Source organism: Phaenicophaeus curvirostris, chromosome 1, assembly GCF_032191515.1.
Source record: "Phaenicophaeus curvirostris isolate KB17595 chromosome 1, BPBGC_Pcur_1.0, whole genome shotgun sequence".
NCBI lineage: Eukaryota > Metazoa > Chordata > Aves > Cuculiformes > Cuculidae > Phaenicophaeus > Phaenicophaeus curvirostris.
This window is the reverse complement of record NC_091392.1, coordinates 69111075-69132727: the sequence shown is the minus strand read 5'-3', so window position 1 is coordinate 69132727 and position 21653 is coordinate 69111075. Positions and strand designations below refer to the sequence as shown.

At 35.9% G+C, this 21653-nt stretch overlaps 1 protein-coding gene across 1 annotated transcript in view; it reads right to left on the bottom strand.

The window, feature by feature from the left end:
* Positions 1–21653, bottom strand: part of PIK3C2G (phosphatidylinositol-4-phosphate 3-kinase catalytic subunit type 2 gamma) — a 205328-nt gene that overhangs the window by 148326 nt on the left and 35349 nt on the right. The window contains exons 7-10 of the mRNA XM_069861952.1: positions 20689–20752; positions 15716–15838; positions 10326–10359; positions 2033–2228 (exon numbers count right to left, since the gene is read on the bottom strand). Coding sequence (XP_069718053.1) covers positions 2033–2228; positions 10326–10359; positions 15716–15838; positions 20689–20752 — 417 coding nt within the window. The remainder of the gene's footprint in view (positions 1–2032; positions 2229–10325; positions 10360–15715; positions 15839–20688; positions 20753–21653) is intronic.

Sequence of the window (21653 nt, the reverse complement as noted above, 5' to 3'; positions counted from 1 at the left end):
CACGCTTTTCAACCCATTTTTGGTCTTTGTGGAGTATTTTACCTAGGTAGCCTCCCTGTGGCTTTAAAGGCATGATTCTATAGTCTTGTCCCAAAGACAACTTCATATCATCCAGATTTAGATAGGAATCTGTTTTTTCTGGGCTGTAGAAGCAAATGCAGCCAAACATTAAGCTAGCACTATTATGCCACTGGCAGCAAATAAGGCATATGTGCCTGGGATTTAAACGAAATAAAACTACGAACTGCTAAAAGAAACAAAAAGGAATGCAAATACAGTAAAGGAAGAAAGATTATTGGGTTTGAAACATCACTGTGCAACTCACGATGCCTGTATCATTTTAGTGAGGACATAAGAATGAAGTAAGAAATAGAGAGCATAAATATAAAAATTGACAAAAAGCCAGTCCACAAAAATGAACTTGAGATGGATTTCACAGGACAGTAACAAGAGTCTTAAAACATAAAACAGGTCACTGTCCCAAATTAGAAGAATAGCCATAACTCACGTATTAGTATGTATGGGAAAAAAAACAATGTGAAAGATAGTGAATGATGTCAATATTCTAATACTTATATTATGTATACTATATATATACACATATGCAGGAATATATGTTAAATATATGTTAGGAACAGCAGCAAGAGGATGAAATGTGACCTTTGGGAAAGGGAAGAAAAGAGCCATGATGTAGCCAGTATGAATTCATGCAATGCAGAAAGAATAGGGACTATGCATGTATGCACATGAATGAAGTTAGTAAAAGTATTTGAGGAGAGTAGGCGTCAGAGCTGCAGTCCTTGTTAAGAAGTCCATGTTAGCCATGAAAATTGGAAAGCCTGGAAAGGAAGATTAAGGAGGAAGAAGGATTCTCATTTTCACATGCTTGAACATAGCATTCAAGTCATCAGTGGCCTTTAGGCTGTATGTAATTTCACATTTTTCTGGTAAAACATAAAATGCAGTAGGAATGGTATAACCATCCACAAAATCATGAAAGCAATTATAATTTGTTATTTATTACCTTAACCAATGCAAATTCCCTCAAATTTTTATTAAATGGCTAATTACAGCTAATGCTATATAGTACACTGTTTTGCTCACAGTCTAATGAAAATGATCTTGCTCTTTTTAAATCACTTATTTGGATTTAAAGGTAAAGTGGAAACAAAGGGAAAATATTAATAAAAACTTAGAAAACAGAATTTTGACTCATAAAAAATAATGCTAACAGACTGAAGTCATCTATTCTCTTTTGACCATCTTGGAGTCATAAGAAAAGAATGCTAATTTTGCCTTAAGTAGTAAAAGCAACCATTTGAAGGGACAACTAATTTGACCAAATAAACAGTGCAGAAGAGAATACATCTAGCAACTTTTTATTAAAGTTGTCCCCTTCTTTTCTTTCTCGTTAGGTATGTTTAACATAGTATAGGACCTATAAACTATATTTATTTTAATCACCATTTATAAAGAAGATCATCAATGCACATGCTGAGCCAAGTGATGTAGTTTGAATACACCAAGAGCAAAGGTTGCTGATAAAGCTTCATTCAGATTGGGTTTAAGCAAAAGTCCACCCGTGTTTAACTTGTTAAATTGGCCTACAACCCTACCAGCTACTTGTACTGCAGATGTCACACGAAGTCCCAGTCTAAAATCTTTCAGCATGCAGCACACACCCTTTCCTCCCTCCAACTGAGCAAGTCAAAAAAAAAAAAAAAGCATTTATACACAAAACCATCAAAGCCAGTGCTTTGATGTTGCTTCTGTTACCATTCTTTCACACTATTCAAGGGCAACCATCTAGGCCCTCTCCTTAATTTTCCATCCATATATGGAGTCTGGAAGTCTCCTACTCAGCTAAGCTTAAGTAAAGCTAGGAAAACACTGGAGATAATACACCCATTTACTCAGTCTCTAACATTAACACAGGAGCATCACAAAAGCAACAGAGGTAAACTAGTATCTGTGGAAAATATGTGATCCAAGAGACAAGACCTCTTCTGGTGAACACCCGATCTCTTCCTACCTGTTCACCCAGGCTTCTGGGATGTTATGGGCAGCATACACAGTGAAGCTGAGCTGGGAATCTAGAGTGATGTCTGCACATGAAGGGCTTTTAGGTATGCTGGCAAGCAGGAAATTTGTATCAAAGCTGCTGCTGTAAACATGGATGAGACAAGAGATGGCCGTGGAGAGCTCAGTCACAGCAGCCTCTATTAATGCTGAGAGGAGAGAGGAATATAAATAAAGGTTAGCGATAGGTCATTTGTGAAGAACTATATTTATCTTAAACCATCCGTTATGGCTTTGAAATGCTTCCTAATAAAATTTAATTAAAACGACATAACCTACCAACTGAAGCCAATTAGCCATCTGTGCTTCTGAAACCAGCCCTAGCTCATTTCTGGTGTATCATTAACAGTCTTCCATCACAGTGCTTTCAAATTAAGGCAGTTTCAAAGCAAGCATTTTAAACTACAGCAAGATAGTGAGTACCTTAGGTATGCCATTTTAGTCTGTTAATTTTTGTGTTGGAAGGATTTTTATTATGTAAGCATATTGTGATTTCAGCAATTAAGTAGCTACTTAGTTCAAAGGAACTGGCAATGCAGCAGTGGAATGGAGAAAAGGCACCGGTAAGGTTTTAAGACTGTAAAGCTGTTGCAACTGTAGGTAAACAATTCATAAAATATATGCAATTGCAACCACAACCAGATGTAGTCAGCATTCAAATGATCAAGGATTAGTGATAACATTACACAACACCAGACACTGAAAATCATATCTATACAGATATGTATGACATCTTTATTTATGTTATTTCCTCTGGCTTCAGCTCTGCAGTGCTCTTTTCCTGCAACTCCTGGCTGTTATCCCATCTTCCCTCTCTCTGCATTTCTGAAGCAGCTAAGGATTGCCTGATTGCCAGTGTAAATTAGAATCCCCAGTTCTGGCAGCCTCCACTGAGTGAAGAGAGCTGGTACAAGCAGTTATTTCTCAGGCAAGGGACAGGCTGAGAGAAAAACTCCACTGTATCATTCCAAGATCATGCTGATTTGTCTTCCAAGAGGAGTACCCCAAATTGTCCTTTTTTCTCCATCTCTAACTCTTGGATTCCTACATGACCAAGAGTGTACTCTCATCACCCGTTGCAATTCCTCACATAATTCCTAAACTTGTCTGGCCACTGTATTCGGCAGACATACATTAGCTGTCTAATAGAAGCTATTGAAAAAAACAATAATTCCCAGGAAGAAGAAACTTGAGACTTTCTTATATTAGTTTTTTTCATTAGGGATGGGTATAAGATACTGATACCACAATTCACTGGAATTCATTGTATCAGTTTCCTGACAGAAACATCTCCAAAAAATATAAACATTTTCTGGAATTTGGTTTCCATTCTTAGATATGTTTTGCCTTTAAACTAGCAAATACTCAGAACTGCTGAGTGACAAAATGCACTGCAAACAGTGCAAAGGAATTACTTCAGTCTTCGTTTCATAATAGGCAAATTTTTACTATGTAATAATAGAGATATACATAAAATTGACACTTATTGTAGTTTGCTACTGGAAATACTGACAATAAATTATGGCACTCATGAAAGACTGGCTCGAATACTACACCTTGTTGTGCTGTAATCATCTTCCACATATGAAAACTGAAAAACAGGTTAAGATTCAGTCCTTTAACTCTTGTTTGTGTATACTTCTCTGTCTACCACTTGTTTTCAACTATCTCTTTATTTATTCCCTTTACTATTTTCTTTTATCATTCTTGATGGTAATTGTTCTGAATATATCTTTTACTTTAATGATTTTTTTTCCCCCTAGAATACCATCTCACTCACATACCCAGTTTTCTTGGATGTGTAATAACCTAGGACCTTCAAACCAAATGTTTAATTTGCTCTGAATTCCTTTACATTCCAATGATTTGCTATTGTCACATACATATATAAGGGGTATAGACGAGGACATCAATGGACTATTATTTGAACCAAATTTTCTGATTTATCTGAAAAGAACCACACTGCTTATATTAAGGAGAAGAGCTACTTAGGTGACTCCCTGGCTGCAATCCATTCAAAGTGGCAGACAGATAGATGTAGTGCAAATGCAAACCTCTTATTTAGGTAAATTGGCCTATTGAAGTCACTGATTGCAGAGTGGAAATTTCTCAGCATTTTCTCAGAAAGACTTAAATGTAGTTCAGGATCTGTGTAAACTTACTGCTGTGTGTTGAAAGGTAACCTTTGGCCACCAGCAGATTTTACAAACATCTTGGCTACTCTGTAAATGTACATAACTCACATGAGTTGATCAGCATCTTTTCACTGTATTATATTAGTCACTGAATACGATTTGGTATGCTGAAATTATGCCACCCATTCATGAAACCAGAGAACTTTACTGCTTTTTATAACTCGTATGATTAATAAATCTTAGAGGAGAAATTACTATGGTGTTTCACCAATTTACACAGCACAAGCTATGGACTTTTGACAGCAGATTCATAGCTTCAGCTATGCCAGAGTTTATTTTCTAGAAAGGTGTTTCAGGCATAGCCAGTAACAAGGAGACGATGAACACACCAAATCATGAAGTCAATTGTGACTAGAAGAATAACCTCACAGCTCAAACCTCATAATTCATATCTGTTGTGAAATTATTTGGCATCGCCTTATCACTGAAAGTAAGAAATGAGACTTGCAGAAATGAGATGAGACCAAGGGAAAGGAACTTTAATCACAGCTGCCAGACACGTTTATTTCTAACACAAGTTTCCTGTGCACAAAATTTGAAGGAATAAATTTCATCCTTGGTGTGAAACAGAACAATCCATACTATCCCTGAAAGTGTTAATGAATATGTCTGCAAACACCTCCAAGATTTAGTAATGACTATATCATCTTATTCCTTACAGAAAACCACTTACTTTCTTCTTCTCAGACCAGTGTTACAATTCACATACTATCTTAGTGCCAGACCTCCCAACAGAGCAGGTAATTTACTGCTATTGCATTAGCAGATGACATCAATTCAATACGTATTAAGCACTCCCTCTCTGACTCTGTATGCACGTTTCCTCTGGGTAAAACATGACAAATATCTGATTGAACAGAATTTGGAAGGAACACTAAGGACGCTTTTGACACCTTAAAGATATTTTGTGAGAACAGGAACTTGATATTGTTGTTTCCCACATATTTTCAGAAAGAAGAAAATGAGCAGGATCCTAAATACAGTTTAGGCAATACACACACATATTAAAAAAAATTCAGAAAAAAACCCTTAAGATTTAGGTAAGGTGCTATGCAGAATTAATTAGACCATGATTATAACAAGAAAAAGGGAGAACATGAAAAGGCTAAATACAAATACTGATCAGATGCATTTTCAAAACACCAATATCTAATTTATTTTCCGCCTACTTGTTGAAGAAATCAATGAATTATCGCTTGAAACAAACTTAATCACCTGCTATACTTGCATAAAAAAGGTCTCCACTACTATATGCTTTATAAGGATGGGATAACTTCAGTCTAATTTTTTTTGAGAGCTGGGGGGGGGGGGAGGGTGATCGTTATTTAAAAATTGGATTTGCTTAAAAAATCCCTGGCTTTCAGAACAACCTATCAGAATGTAACACAGCAACACCTTAGAGGTCAAGAGCCACACTCAGATTTGAAAACAATGCAGATGAAATACAACCAATAAAAACTTCTTGACATCATTCCATATTCTGAAACAAAAAGTAATTTTTACAAAACAAACTATAATGGCTTTGTACTGGGAAAGAAGTAGGGTTTTCATTTCTATGTAGTAACACCTTCAAAAAACCTTCCATTATTTCCCTGTCCTCCTCTATTTTTTCGGGGGGGAACCTTTCTGTGGTGAACATTTTTTATGATCAGGTCTAGAAGCAACTATCAAATCCCAAACACAATTAGTAAACCTTCACACTAATTCATTAAACGAATTCACTAAATGTATAATCCTCAAGGCTTCTGATGGCTTCTCACTGCAAGAAGGACGTTGAGGCCCTGGAGCATGTCTAGAGAAGAACTGGTGAAGGGGCTGGAGAACAAGTCTTACAAGGAGCAGCTGAGGGAACTGGGTTTGTTTAGCCTGGAGAAGAGGAGGCTGAGGGGAGATGTTATCACTGTCTACAACTACCTGAAAGGAGGTTGTAGAGAGATGGGTATTGGCCTCTTCTCCCAAGTGACAGGTGATAGGACAAGAGGGAATGGCCTTAAGCTGCATCAAGGGAAGTTCAGATTGGACATCAGAAAAAAATTCTTCACAGAAAGGGTTATCAGTCCCTGGCACAGGCTGCCCAGGGAGGTGGTTGAGTCACCATCCCTTGAGGTGCTTAAAAGGTGGGTAGATGAGGTACTTGGGGATATGGTTTAGTAGCAGACAGGTACAGTTGGAATTGGTGATCTCAAAGGTCTTTTCTAGCCTAAGGATTGTATGATTCTATGATTCTCAATTACTTCAGCTAACTGGTAGATTTACCTAGTATGAATTACTTGATAGTTTTAAACCTACTCTTTTCTAAGTGCATAAACCTGAGAGCTAGTTAGACTACCAAAACCTGTTTGTGATCTTCCAAATAAAAGGAAAAGCAGGCTGGGTGAATGCTCAGATATTTTCAACTTTCACATTTCACAAAATGTTCACAAAAGGAGTCAGAGAGCAGACCTTATTGCTCTCTACAATTAGCTGAAAGGAGGTTGTAGAGAGGAGGGAGCTGGCCTCTTCTCCCAAGTGACAGGGGACAGGATGAGGGGGAATGGCCTCAAGCTGTGTGAGGGGAGGTTCAGACTAGATATCAGAAAAAAAAATCACAGAAAGGGTCATCGGGCACTGGAACAGGCTGATCAGGGAGGTGGTTTAGTCACCATCCCTAAAGGTGTTTAAAAGTTGGGTAGAGAAGGTGCTCAGGGACATGGTTTAGTGGCAGATAGGAATGGTTGGGCTTGATGATCCAAGAGGTCTTTTCCAACCTGGTGATTCTGTCATTCTATGATTTCAGCATTCACTCGAAAAGTCAGCAACTTCAGCAACTCAGTTGGAAAAGACTGTTGATTTAATATCATTAGTTCATGGTACATACTAGACTCCCTGGGATGAGTCCCAGAGAACTACTGATCAAATTCCAAAAGCTGCTTATTATGTCTGATCTGGTGAAATCCCTGCCTGAAGCAGCAAGGCTGTAGAAATTGTGTAAACATTCATTCATCAGCTTTTGAGAAACATGCATCGACTCAGTTTTGTACCAGCTTGCAGCCTGTCTTTTCATACTCTGGATTTCAGCAAATGCCAATGCTTAATCTCTATCAATGTGAATAACCTTATTCTTTATTTTCTGGAACAGTTTATACTGTAGAAAGGCACTAAAGTCTAGAAATGCCTATGGGTTCCTCACACTTAAGAAGAAATAAAAAAAATTACTGTGAGTACTGAAACATTAATATAATCTTCTAAGGACTTCATGCAGAGGAAAAAGAACATGACCCAGACTTAGGCATAACACAGATATATACTGTATTTGCTGTAATGGAATAACTTAATCTATAGAGATAACACTGTTAATGGAGTCAGTTATTGCAACGTTAAGTCAAGGCTAGATATTTTGAATATAGTCTTTGAGTTTCTTATCCCATGCTGAATGACTAACATTAAGCCTCTGAAGTGTTTTTTTATTAAAGAGAAAGATTAAAACAGTTTATAAACAAATTATTAAGTAAGGCTTTAATTTTAATAGTATCCTCTATCTTTTTCTCTTTTGCAGCAGAAAGAAGCTATAATGAGGAAAACCAATACTCCTTTATGACAGAGTAATAGCTATCACTTAGGGTAAGAAGAGGAGAGGAAAAAGAAATTATTAGTTGAAGTAACTGATTGCTGCTCTTGCTGTTCAAATTTGATCCTGTTTTCTTCAAGATAAACATATAACAGAGAGAAAACAACAGTACAAATGGGAAATGCAGTCCGTGTCCTCCTCAGCTGTCAATGCTGTCTTCATTTGCAATTGTGCTGCTAGAGAAAGCAGAGCACATGATTTTAGCTTCCCATAGATCTCAAAAAAATTACCAGCACTGAGCTAACGTTGTGATTCCACTTTACTTGTAGGTCACAGGCTTGCAAATTTTTGCATGCCTGCAATTCTGGCCAGCTAAGCATAATGAAGGAAAAAGAGGTTGGAAAACAAATGAGGTAGAAAAGGAAACAGAAACGACATTTCACAAGGAATTCACAATTCATCTTCTAGTTAGCTTTTAGTTCTAGCTACAGCAGGTAAAAATATCATCTGGATTCCTTGCAGGTTCAGTGTCCCTAGGTGGTCCCATGGGGATGGGAGGCCGCATGGCATTATCAAAAAGGTAATCACTGAGAAAATAGGGACTAAGGAAACTTGTGATCCCCATAATACATATACACTGTCTTTGCCCAGTTCCTGGGGATCAGCCCTATGTTCCAGCAGATCAGTTTTGGTCACTGCTCTTACATTGTGTTTTTTGTCAGACATGCCCTTAACATCAGCTTTAACATCATAGCTCAACTTTTCTGTTAACACTCATTAGCCTAACTTTAAATCCTTTGCTGGCTTTTAGATATTTATTCAATATAATTCAATATTCAAAACATATGTGAAATATATATCACTGCATATAAGAGGTCAACTTGAATTTTGGTTGCCTTACACAGCCTACTTTGAATGTAGGCTTCTCCACAGAATGACTAATGGCCTGGCAAGTTCTGACTTGCAAACAGTAAGATGCAGTTTCTCATATTATACTACCAAAAGGATTCTGCAATTGTTATGAAATTAGGGTGTGCCCAGAACAGAGAAGCATTATTCTATATAGTTCAAGGTTCCTCTACAGAAAAGTACAGAATTAAAAATCTGATTCCTTTATACCATTATTTAATAAATTAGACTTTCCTTGAGGAAGTTGTTGATTCAATGAAGTCCAAATTTGGAAATACCTTTAGGTAGAGGAATGTTTTACCTCCGTTACAGCCAGGTTTTCTGAACAGTGGTACAGATGAAGACATTTCTAATGTAGATGTTGATTAGTAACTATTAGTTCTTTTCATTATCAACAACTAGTTGCTGTTAAGGGTGTTTAAAAAAATCTCATGGGATAAATTACTATACACAAAGGAGAAAAATCCTACTAACTGCATTTACCTTCCCCTCCCTTCTGCACCTGCATGTTCTCTCCCCACTTCTCTGGCCCTCCCCCTATTTAGCTTTTCCTGGCAGCTCACAAGCATAGTTGCTGTTTCTTTGTTTGCTGTTCATGAAGCTGAATAATGATGAAACAACAAGCCTGGCATTTGGAATCCTGCATTTGAACTACCTGTGTTTCAAAGTTTGCTGCAATCTTTGTGGTTGGTTCACCTTTTTGCCTCTCTGAGCACACTGCAATTGAGAAAAGCAGGCAAAAGGAAAAAAAAAAAAAGAAAGAGAAAAGCATCTCAGAGGTCAATTTTTCCTCTAACTAAATAGAGAGAGACCGCTGATCCATGTATACCCCAGCCCACTGCAACATTCAGATAGAAGGCTCTTTGAAAGCATCTGTGTAGCACCCCCAATGTATGTCACAGGCCAGCCACAAAGGGGTAGGTTAGGATCCATGCCCTGACATGCTTGTCCCCTCCAGGACGTGGACACAGGCACCCGTGACAGGACAGAATCCTTCCTGCACATGCCTCAGTCTGTGAGGTGCTCCACTGTAATGTTAACAAACTGGGCATTAGCCAATGCGTCTAAGCTGAATTTTGACTGAAGAACTAAATAAGGCAGGGTCTACGATTTTGTCCATTACTAGTAATCAAACTACTCTTCTCATAACAGCATATCATTTAAGACATCACACACTACACAATAAAGGACAAAAAAGAACTAAAGCTTAAGAAGGGAGGAATGAAAGTTATTGAAATAGAAAAGAAATGCTATACACAAAATAAATTTTTTAGGCTTTCATCAAGTTCCTTATTTTCCTTTTTCTCCACATAAAAAGTGAGATTAAGGACAATTGCTATGATCACTAACTGTAATAAGTTCTTTCAGTCTACTATTCATCGTCTGTATTTGAATCATCAGTTTTGAGAAACACTATGATTTATTTACATTTTTAGATCACTTAAATTTTAACTTGTTTTAATTACCTAATAGTATGACTAATTATGTAAACATCTCCAATATGTCAACTATAACTGTTTACTAATACAAACAGCAAAACATGTGTTTTCTGATGATACATCTTGAATTAACATATTTTTAAAATAACACTTTACCTTTGCTTGGTGTTCCCAAACTTTGAAGTGAATTCTATAAAGAAAAAAACCCAAGGGAAAAACTCATTAGTTGCTTCAGAAAAGACCAGATAGCAGTTATAATAAAAATAAGTTTTAGGAAGAGCACTCATGGAAAATGAAGTTGTTTGGGGTAAGAACGGGGAATGATACATCCTAATCTTATGATGGCAGTGGGCATGACCAGCATTCAGAGTACCAATGCGTGCTTTCCTGCTCTTCCATCTGCTTCCTCTACTATCTTAGAAAAGTCACTCAGGACCCGATTTCTGGCAGTATTTAGGCATATCAAGATATAAATAAAATCTTACCTACTTTTGAGTACATATACATTTTCAGCCTCTGTGTTTGTATAACAGAGATAAGAATACCCTTTGTATACTTATATACTCATATGTGAATACCACAACTATGCCAAGCAGGTACAGCCTCAGCCTCCTTTTAAAGCTGAGGAGCAACAAGTCCAAACTCAGGCGGCCTACATTTCACCTGTGACAAATCAGCAAAAATAGCTATCACCTTCAAAGACCCTTGAGCAGGCATCTAACCAGAGATGGCTAACAGGAAACATTAGGTGCAGGGACTTAGTAGGTATTTATACCCTTGGTGCCTAAACACAGCTCTTCACGCCTAACATTAATTCAGTATCTGGATTTCCACCTCTCATATTGATGTCAGCAGGAACTGCAGGGTGCATATGACCACTGAAAGGTCAGGCCAGTTGTTTAGACTGAATTGATCAGTCTAATTAAACATTTTTTGTTTTTTAGAAAAAGCTGCTCTGTTAAATCCCCACAGTAACTGCCATCAGCAAGACCTTGCTCCAGGCTTATTAGACACTGGACAAAATTAATTATTGCTGCACTGCCTGTGTCTCTCTGTCAGCACAGGAAAAAACAATGTCAGGGTAGGTAGCTCAATGCCGGATAAGCAGGACATGCAGCTGGGGGGGCCACAGGTGCGACCCAGCCTCAGCTCAGAGGCAAATGTGAGCAACTGGCTTCTCCTGCTGGCTGCTCAGCCTGCCCTGAGTTCACCTGGCTCTGACATGACATTTACCAAGGAGGCATAGAAATAAGTCACTGAGGTGCAACTCAAGGCCAGAGAGACTAACAAGTTAATTCTGTGTTTTGCTATTGCCCATGCCCTTCGAAGTTTTACTGTCCTTTACAGTCATTAATAACTTTGCAGTGGGTTGAGGATGCTATATGTTAATACTCAGGTACTCAGCTCGATGATGCTTAAAAAATTACAGTTCACGCAGAGGTGACAAGTAGTACGATGCTGGATGTACATTCTCCCTCCAGTGCCCAGTTTGAAGCTGCCAGCATTTGTCTGGTAATATGAAGGGAAGTCAAATGCTCCCTTGAGGGGAGAAAAGCAGCTTCCAGACAGAAAAACAGTTTTGCAATACTTTTATGCAGTGAGACAAATAGGAACAGAAACCTTTGTTCAATTCTCTCAAATTTTGGAAAATAAACAACATTTTGGAACAGTGATTATAATTTCAGCATAGTGTAGCCCATTTAATATATAGTGGATTAGCACCTGTTCTGGCAGGATTTGATCTCCTAGAACTTTTTTGTGAGCTGCTGTAAGAAAGGAAGGGAAAAAAAAATAGAGATGAAAAAATGTTATTTGTGCAGCAGGCCCAGAATATCCCCTGAACGGATTTTAAAATCCCAGTGTTAGACTGGTTAGAGACTGAATGAAACATGATTATCAAGAGAGGCAAACAGTCAAGAAGAAACTACCCACTGATGCCAGCTACTTTCACAATCTCTTAACCACAATACAGGAATGCACAATACTGGCACTGAGGAGGCAGTAAGGAGGTAATAAATAAAATTTAATTAAACACAGAAGATTGGAAGAAGATTCCTTTGTTTTTCTTTTTTTTTCATAAAACTGGAATTAAATAGAAGTGCATTAAGGTTGGTTGTTTTCTAGTATGCAGGCATGCATGTACAGATAGATATATATATATACACACAAACATATACTGGCACCCTATGTAACTTACATTGGAAGGAGTAAGCAGTAGTTTCCCTGAAGCATTACATACACATGGAGCTTGCCAAATGGAAGCATTAAAATGTATGCTACACAAAACCACAACATACATCACACTAAAGCATCAGGAAACCATGGTGAAAAAGCAATGACAACTTTTCTTTTTTTTTTTTCTGGCATTTCTCCCTCACTCAATCTCTAATGCTGCAGCACTTGGAATGCAACAGGTAGCCTCAAAAATTTCACTTGTGTTACCCACTTGTCTGAAAAAAAGACTCCCTTCTACTTAACAAAAAGTCTTGGGAGCACTACGCTGATGAACATAATATAAAAAAAAATCAAGCAGAACTGACAAGATATACTAATATTGCAGGATTTACTCCTTTTGTCAGCACCTAGGAATCACATAAAATGCCCCTACACTTCAGTATGATTTTAACTCAAAAAAGGATTGGAGGACTTGGTACTTCAACAAACATCCAACTGAGTACTGATTTTGGCTACATATGTTGGTGCAGGCAGATGCAGTCCACTGTCTTTGTATAAATATTGATAAATATAGATAAAATCTGAATTGTGACTTGTTACATTTATACACTATTCTATACATGAGGTAGTTGCATATAATATGTAATCTCTATTTGCATGAAATGGAACAGTGTTCAAGTTACAGAACATGCAAAAATATATTTTAATGTTTTTATGACATTTATAGTACAGTTGCTGTTGAGAAAAATGAAGCTCTTCACAAAATCAAACCTGAACTTTCTCTAGATAGCTGAAGTGTAATTGACTGTCCAAGCAGTTATTTCTCAAAGGAGTAAAAAGCAACGAGCAGCAATGGCATTTACTGGTGCAGGAACAGTTTTGCTTTTCTTTTTTACTTTTTTTTCCCCTTCATTTGTTTGAAGTCAGTTGTTAGTCAGGTCTGCTTCACCAAGGAGAGAGAATGAGGAGAGAAGTGTCAGTCAGGGTCATAGACAGCCTTTACAGAAAGGCTCCAAGGGACAGATAACTAGTGCAGCTAACCAAACCTGAAATGGAATGTTAAGGGAACAAAACCTCAATAACTGAAAAACTAGATTTTTTTTTAAAATAAGTTACAATTTAGTCAGTATTCCCTGAGAGAAATGTGGGGACAAGCAGCTTCTTATGTGAATATTAGGACAGAAAAATAGTTTAAGCTTAGTGATGACATATTCAATCAGAAGAGAATCTTTTTAACATTCAGAAGAGAGATTTCAGGAACAGTATAATTTCACTTATTACAGATGAGCAAACACCATCATTATCATCACCACCACGACTTGTCATTTTTAGCCTCTGGAGATTACAGCAAGGACTAGCACTCTGCTGTGCTGGAGACTGTATATATAGATAAGGAGAGCTGCTCCTTGCTCTGAAGAGCTTGTAATTTAAATAGGTAAGACAGAAAAAAGAAAGTGTTTTACTTTCTCTGTATGAGGAAGTGCATGGAAATTGGTTCAGCAGAATCTGTACGAATTGGAGAATCTCTATACAGTGGAGTTGGAAACCGGACACATGCCGGAGGGTGAATGATGCCAAGCTGGGAACACTTGGAGCAGGGTATTTTGTTTGTTTGTCTGGGGGGTTTTGCTTGTTTGTTTTTACAATTTATAATTCAATTATTTGCCTAGTAATGATCATTTCATCTCTAAAATAAAAAAAATGTATTTGTGTGACAGTCACACGAAAGAGAAGCAGAAGCAAATGCGAACATCAACAGAAACCTTAGACTTGAAAAGATAACCTGTACTCTATTAAAAGTTTTTATCCCATTATCATATGCTTCATGGCATGACATACGGGTGTTTCTGATTACTCAGGACAGGACACACTAATGTGAACTGATTTGGCTCTTTGATCACTATATCTGTCTCTCTGCTGGAGTTCAGAGGAATGGGCTGAAAATGGACTCAGGGATACTCAGTAAAGATAAGTCATTTGGAAGCTACACCAGTCTAAGAGGAATAAAAAAAGGATAAGAATGAAGAGATTTAAGAAAAGAGGGTTTCAAAGCATCACTTAGACCTCTTCAACTAATATACTTTCTGCTTTTTGATGAGTCTTTTCACCTCTCAGGAAGAAGTTTGCCCCTGTAAGATGAGGATTTGAACCTGTCAAGAGTATGTGTATATGGATGACAGTATATTATTAATTTACTCTATATCACTCCTATGACACAAGAAATTTTATAAAAAGAATTACACTAGCGTTCCCTAGTCTTATGTCTGGGACCTCAAACTGCATATCGGGCATAATTAAGTTCCACTTACGTAGCTAGACATGTTTCTAATTAACACCACTACTCAACTCAGTTATCATTAGTTAACCCATTGTTTATTTTCCTGTCCTACGTGTTCTTACACATATCACAAGCCATGGGCTAAAAGAAAAAGAATCAATAAAGAAAGAATAAAAGTTTTGTCATCAGATACCAGTCTGCGAACGCAAGCATCTTGCCCAGTTTGGCACATTTTTCTAAGCAAGACTTACTGTGAGAAAGAATGATGACACAGAGACCATACAAGGAAAGAAAAAAATTCCTTAGTAACTTAGGGAATTGTTAAAAGAAGTTTGAAGAGGGAATTTCATTATAATGGCAAACAATTAGCATGACTTAAGGTTACAACAGACTAAATCCAAATGATTAATGGCTTAATTTCCAAATTTGCTGAGCACCTGTATTTCCAAGATGCTGATTTTAAAAGAATTTTTGGATACTCAGAACTTCTGTAAATCAGGTCATAGTGACTTGTTCAAGGACACACTGAAGAAGGTGATGACAAATCTGAGAACAGATACTGCCCTCCAAAGTCCCATTTCACAATTACACAGTAACCCCTGGAAAACCCATTTCAATGTTTTCAGAATGAGTATTCCAACTAAAATTCATTTGGTATGATGCTGGTCCTTTGCTGTACAAATAGCAGAGACATTTCTCTATGAAAATCTCATAAATCAAGGACATTTACATGAGGATTTTTTTTAATTGTTAACAACCTATGCTAAATATATGAAAAATAAATATTTTGAAATCACATGATTCGGTAAATAGGTGATGTGGCAAAGCCAAAATTTGTATATTTGGTGGGAATAAGAAACAACAACTGGAGGAGAATATCAGTTAAACACAAGACAAGTCCTCTGTAACTCCTCTGTCACACATCGTCAACAATCTTTTTTTTTAATTTCTTTCTTAGTGCCTCTACCTAACAGTTGTCAGAAGGAAAATATGTAGTAAGACAGCAGAATAGCCTTGATCAATCAGAAAATACACATACAAGCTTCCATTTAGAAGAGAAAAACAGGTCATCAACTTTTCATGCATCTTTTACCTGTGCTTTCACCAATGGCACTGCACGGAGTTTCTTGACTGCATCAGTAATGTCTCTGGTTTCCACAAAACAGAGGACACTGCAGATCGCTTTAGCTACTTCAATCACATTATCAACTTTATGCTGTTGATTGCAAAGAAAGAAAAAAGCAAACAGTAGACATGTACCACTTACCAGAAATATGTTACCATCAATTTCATACAATGAGTATGTAGAAAATCATATAAAACTCAAACGCACCACGCAATCCTCTGACAATGCTGTAATTGATAGTGACCAATCTAAGGATAGCATAATTTTTATTGAAATCCAGTTATCATCCACAAAAACTGCCTTGTTGAAAACTGTGACAAATTTGGTATTTAAGACTAATTTTGAGGCAAAACATTAGTTTGTTTGAACTTCATGAGCACAGAAGCACTGCAAAGAAACTTCTAAGGAAATCTGACCCCAAATGATTCATGGACTTTGAGGTTTTCATCATACTGCGAATTCATCTTCACTATAGTCTCCTACCCATTTCTTTGTGAGAGATGGCAGAGTGCCACGTTCCTCCTAAAAATAGTGGCTGTGTGGGAAGCTGCATAATCTGACACCTGTGGACTCAGTACTTCTGCAACTAGCTTTTCTGCAATATATATATATGTGTGTATATATATATCAAACTATTAAATCTTAGTGATAATAAATTTAGATCTTTAAATATTATCAGGTGAAAAAATCTCTAGATGAATAATCTCAGAAATACCTTGGGGATTTCAAGAAAAAAAAATTTGGATATCAAAGGAAGCAAAATGCAGCCAGGAAAATAAATTTAAAAACCCAGTTAAAATTCATGCTTTTTCTGCATAGTTATATCTTCATTAAACCTTAAAATACATTCTCTGAACAAGTAGAAGGTAGAAGAAGAAATCCTATAAATATTTTCCATATTTCTGTACTGATAAACATTCTTTTTAGTGTGCTACAGCATGTCTGTTTACTGATAAAACCATTTCTCTAACTTATCCATTTCACGCCTGAAAAACTAAAAATGTACCAAGATGAACTTTCTTTTTTCAAGCTTAAGGTCTATATGCAGACCATACTGAGAAGATTACCACCTGTCATTTATACAAATAAACATAAAAATATGTTGAGGTTACTAATTCTACATTACCTGCATTGAGCAGAACTAAAGCAGGAATGTATAACATAAATTACACTCAAATAACTGGTGGCCAGACTTCTTTTAAATACAAGTTGTTGGAATTTTTTTAATAATTAAAGACAAGAGCACTTCATACTAGAGGTTCTGAAGAAAAAGCTATGGCTGACTGTGATCTCTTAAGAACTTTAGATCTTCCTTTGGTCTAAATTTTATTCACCCTTCTGCCAATTTACGAGGAGTGCACTTCCTTAATTTAATATTTCTTTCCTACTGCTCAGATTTTTTAAATTGAAATCCTGCAAGATTTAATATCTCTGCTCACACACATTGCCAACAAAAGTAGAAAACTGTAGAAATGGCATGGCTTTTTTACCATAACATTTTTAACCAAAGCATTATGCGTGTCAGTTTACTGCACAGTTATTGAAGAAATGCACATATATACACATACTTATGCACATACATATATTTTAATTACAATATATAGTTTGCAATTAAAATATTTATAATTCAAATTTAGCATCTAACTTTAATACATTTTAATTTATCATTTTTTTTCTTCACAAGTGGATATTTATTATTAGAACAGGGGGGTTCTGTCTGTAAGGACACATCAATGAAGGGCAATTTCTGAGCAGTAGGTGAGCAACAGACATACACAAGAGTAATCGTGGAGCAGAGAAACAGCAATACTGCTGGAGTTTAGAAGAAAAAAATCCCCACAGTTTATATATTATTTTACATACATATATATGCTGTTCCACCAAAAGAATTGAGTATCTTAAGGAACAATTCGATTTCTGTACAGTATACTTTTCCATTTAGAGATTAATTAACAAAGTACTTAATATTTTACAGAATACCATACACTTTGTTTATATGGTAGATACTTCTAAGCAGGATATTGCACATCAAGGCCAGTAAGCATATAAAAATATTGTGCAATATCGAATACTATAAATGGTGACTTCTTTCACACTATTTATATTTTTTATATTAGCATGTAAACAGTCTTCCTTTTCCATATGTAGACATATGACATTGATTTTTGTCCCAAAGAAGGGAAGACAGGAATTCATTTCTTACATAAGTTCTATATTTTCTGAAACTCTAAAATAATTACAGTCATTGTAATCTTGTATATGTGTTTTTCTCTCTACATATTTAAATATCAACAGAACCTTTGGAAGATATTCTGGTGTTTAAATTACTTATATGATAAAAAATATTACTTCATTCTAGAACTTCTACACTTTCTATTAAAAATTTACAAAGTCTTCTCTATATACTAATAGCATATACTGAATAGATATAAAAATTAAGTACATGTCAGGTGATTCTCAGGGCAATCAAAATGGCTAATTGACTGCAGACACTCTCTGGGAACCCTCTTTACCTCAACGCACAAATTCTACACCCACATTGTGTTACAAATAATGTAAACTTTTTTTTTCTCCATTTTCATTTTATAGAAGCATTATCTATCATAAAATGAATTTGCCATTCATTGGTCATAACTAACAATAATAACAGTGGGCTTGTCATGTAAGTCAGAAGTATTGGTATCTACAAGGCTTTTAACTATAACAGACATCCTTGAACAAGTAAATTAAGAAACCAGTAGCTAAATGTGTAAAAAAAAAATTGATGTTTTTAAATGAAGAATGATCTGCCTGATTAAATCTGAATGCTTAAGGAAATTCCAGCTAAGGACAGGACTTAAGCAGGTATGTGTGTACTTAATTTATTAACAATATATGTGAGTAACTCCCAGTGGCCTAAAGTTCAGAGTGCGCTGAGGGTGGATTGTGGTGGATCAAAAGAAAGGTAACAACTCCCCTAGTGATGTGAGTGCTGGCTTTGAAAATAGACATAATTATCCCCACGTAAACTTGGAATCAACAGCAGTTACAAAGATCCTAATTTTAAACATTCTTAAAGGAATCTAACCAGATGTTAGAGAAAATAAGTAAACAAGGATTCAAAGTACAAATAAAGACTTCTCTTTTTTTGCGTTCTTTACTATACACTTATGATTATAAATTATTAGATTACAGCTCCATATTTTTTCAAGCCACTTCTTAAAGTAAAAGAATAAGACTAGTTTTAATTATTATAGTTTGAAAAAGCTCCATAAACTCTGAAGCTTCTGAAGGAAAACTTCTACCTGGTAATATGACCTATGCCATTAACATGCACTACTGCTCTTTTAATCAATTCTTATGAACTTTATTGAGTGTTCCTGTGCAGACAAGACATTGTTAAGAAAGAATAAACTACAGAGAAATTTAGCTCTAGAGTAACACATACATATTTGTTGCATAGTATGAATATTTGAAAAATGTCCTGTCTTCCCTTAATAAAAAGTTAATGATCTCAAGTAATTGCTTATTCAAGGTAAAAAAATTCAGCAAATACAATTTTAAGAGTGCGTCATTATCTGTGTGAGGAATATCCACAGATCAGTTGCAGAGAGTGGATTGCAATGCCTCATTAATGTTGTAATTATAGCTTCCTTTGAATATGGAATCTTCTTACTTTAGGCACTAAAATTTCAAGTGAATGTGAGTAACTACCCTGATGGGTCTACTTCAGTAAAGAAATATATATGCACAATTGAGTTTGGGGACCTCAATTTTCCAAATGGTTATGACTGTATCACATTTTATACACCAAATATTCTCCTTTGTGATGCTGCTTACAAAGGGTAGTTCAGTGAATGCTTACACAGTACCAAAACTAGAGCTTTGTGGCTAGGCACTCTTCAACAGCTTTTACATTTGTATGCATATTGCAAAAGGAAAATGTCAAACATAGCAACAAAAATGTAGAATATTTTTATCTACATATATTTATTTACATATGTATTGATATACATTTATGTATTAATGCAAAGTCTATGTATATGTGCATTTACATATATATGTGTAAGTATAAACATTTATGTGTATGTTTTCTGACTATACAAAATAAAAACATCCACAGATCAAGAATATCTAGAAAGATTAAAAACTAGAGTTGAATACAGGTGACATTTCTGAAATAAAATAAGAATTTTATGTTTAACATATAATATATTTCAAAGAAATCCATACTTCAGCATAATGAGCTATAACTCTGGAAGGGATGCACTGGAATATCTACATACTACTGTTATACATCAGTATTCTCTCATTTTACTGATGTCGTTTATCTTCTTTCCAGTTCCAAATCCTAGGAAGTCAGTTAGCATGACAACCTGAAACTCGGATCAAAACGCCATTTGGTTTCTTCTGAACTATCACTCAAATACGCATTTGTCCTTTAGACATTTGTTGTTAAGACATTAGTTAGCAGAGAAGATCTCCCAAGAGATTTTTCCTTCAAGCACATAACATTAAATTGGCAGCCCACATTACTTTAAAATAAAGCTTTTCTGAGTTTTGCTGCCTAAACCTAATCCTGTGAACTATTGCATGCTTGAATCGTAAATCCATATACATTTCAATGGCAGGCTTGCAAAAACAGGGACAAATTTTGTAGATACATATAGTGTATTGTATCTCTATTAATTCCAGACAATACACTGCCAATCTGAATGATCCTGGTTTTATTTACAGATTCCTTGACACTTGGAAAGAGTCAATTTTAATATTTTAAATTTGTAGCACTTTCTTCCCGACCTCAAGAAAAGTTTTATTAAGAGAATTTACATCCTTTCAAAGTCAGGTTTAACAGCTTTAATTAAAAGTCTTTCTTTATTGCATTTGAAACAGATTAATAATTAGATATCTTTTACCTAGAAGTTAATGTTTTTCTGGTATAACAAACTGAGAACAAATACCTCATTTTGCAACAGGCATTCCACTTGACCTCTATATTTCATAATAACTGAAACAAGGTTCCATCTGGAAGTTGGAAAAAAGAAAACGACATTGAATTAATAAAAACTGGATAAGGCAAACAGGTTTGGGGTTTTTTTCCATGTTCTGCAATTTTAATTGGCAGTGCATTTATGTTGGTATAAAATAAAGACAAGCGTGTGTGCAGACATTATGTAATACTAAGCCTGGATCTCCGTGGTTCTTTGGTAGTCATGTGCCACAAAGCATAGATGTAAATATCTTCTTTAAACATGGAAGATACACATTTCCCAAGTGAAAGAACTCCAGCAAGTTATTTGCTATTTCAGTGTCAACTGAACTCCAAATCCCATTTGTTTTGCTCTTTAATGTTAAGCAAGTGCTTAAATATTATCTTGAAGAAGGATGGACTTAAGTAGATATTACAAAATCATCTTTCTCAAGCACTTCATAGACTGAAGCCAGAAAGAATCAGGCATAACATTGTCAAAACTTCTAAAAAAGCTCTAAATTTCAAAAGTTCATACTAAGTCACAAGTATAAAATTGTATACTATAAAAAGGGAAAACTGCTGAATAATTCATTAAATTATATTTGCTTACAGCTCTCAAGTTTACGTGCTCAAACTGTTTAAGTAACTACCTTTTCCATGGTATTACCTATACTGTAGATTTGTTTTTCTTCTGTAAGTAGACAGTCACACTGTAGGCCCTTGTCTTTGTCATGCTATAGAAGTCACCACAAAGTTAGTATAGGCACATTGCTGTGCCTTAGCAAACCTTCCTTAAATTATGTGAGATTATGAACCACAGAATCACTAGGTTGGAAATGACCCACTGGATCATCAAGTCCAATCATTCCTGTCAATCACTAAACCAGAGCATAGACCTCTCCACACTGAACTCCAGGACTAACGCTTCTGCTCTACATCTCACCATTTTAGAAC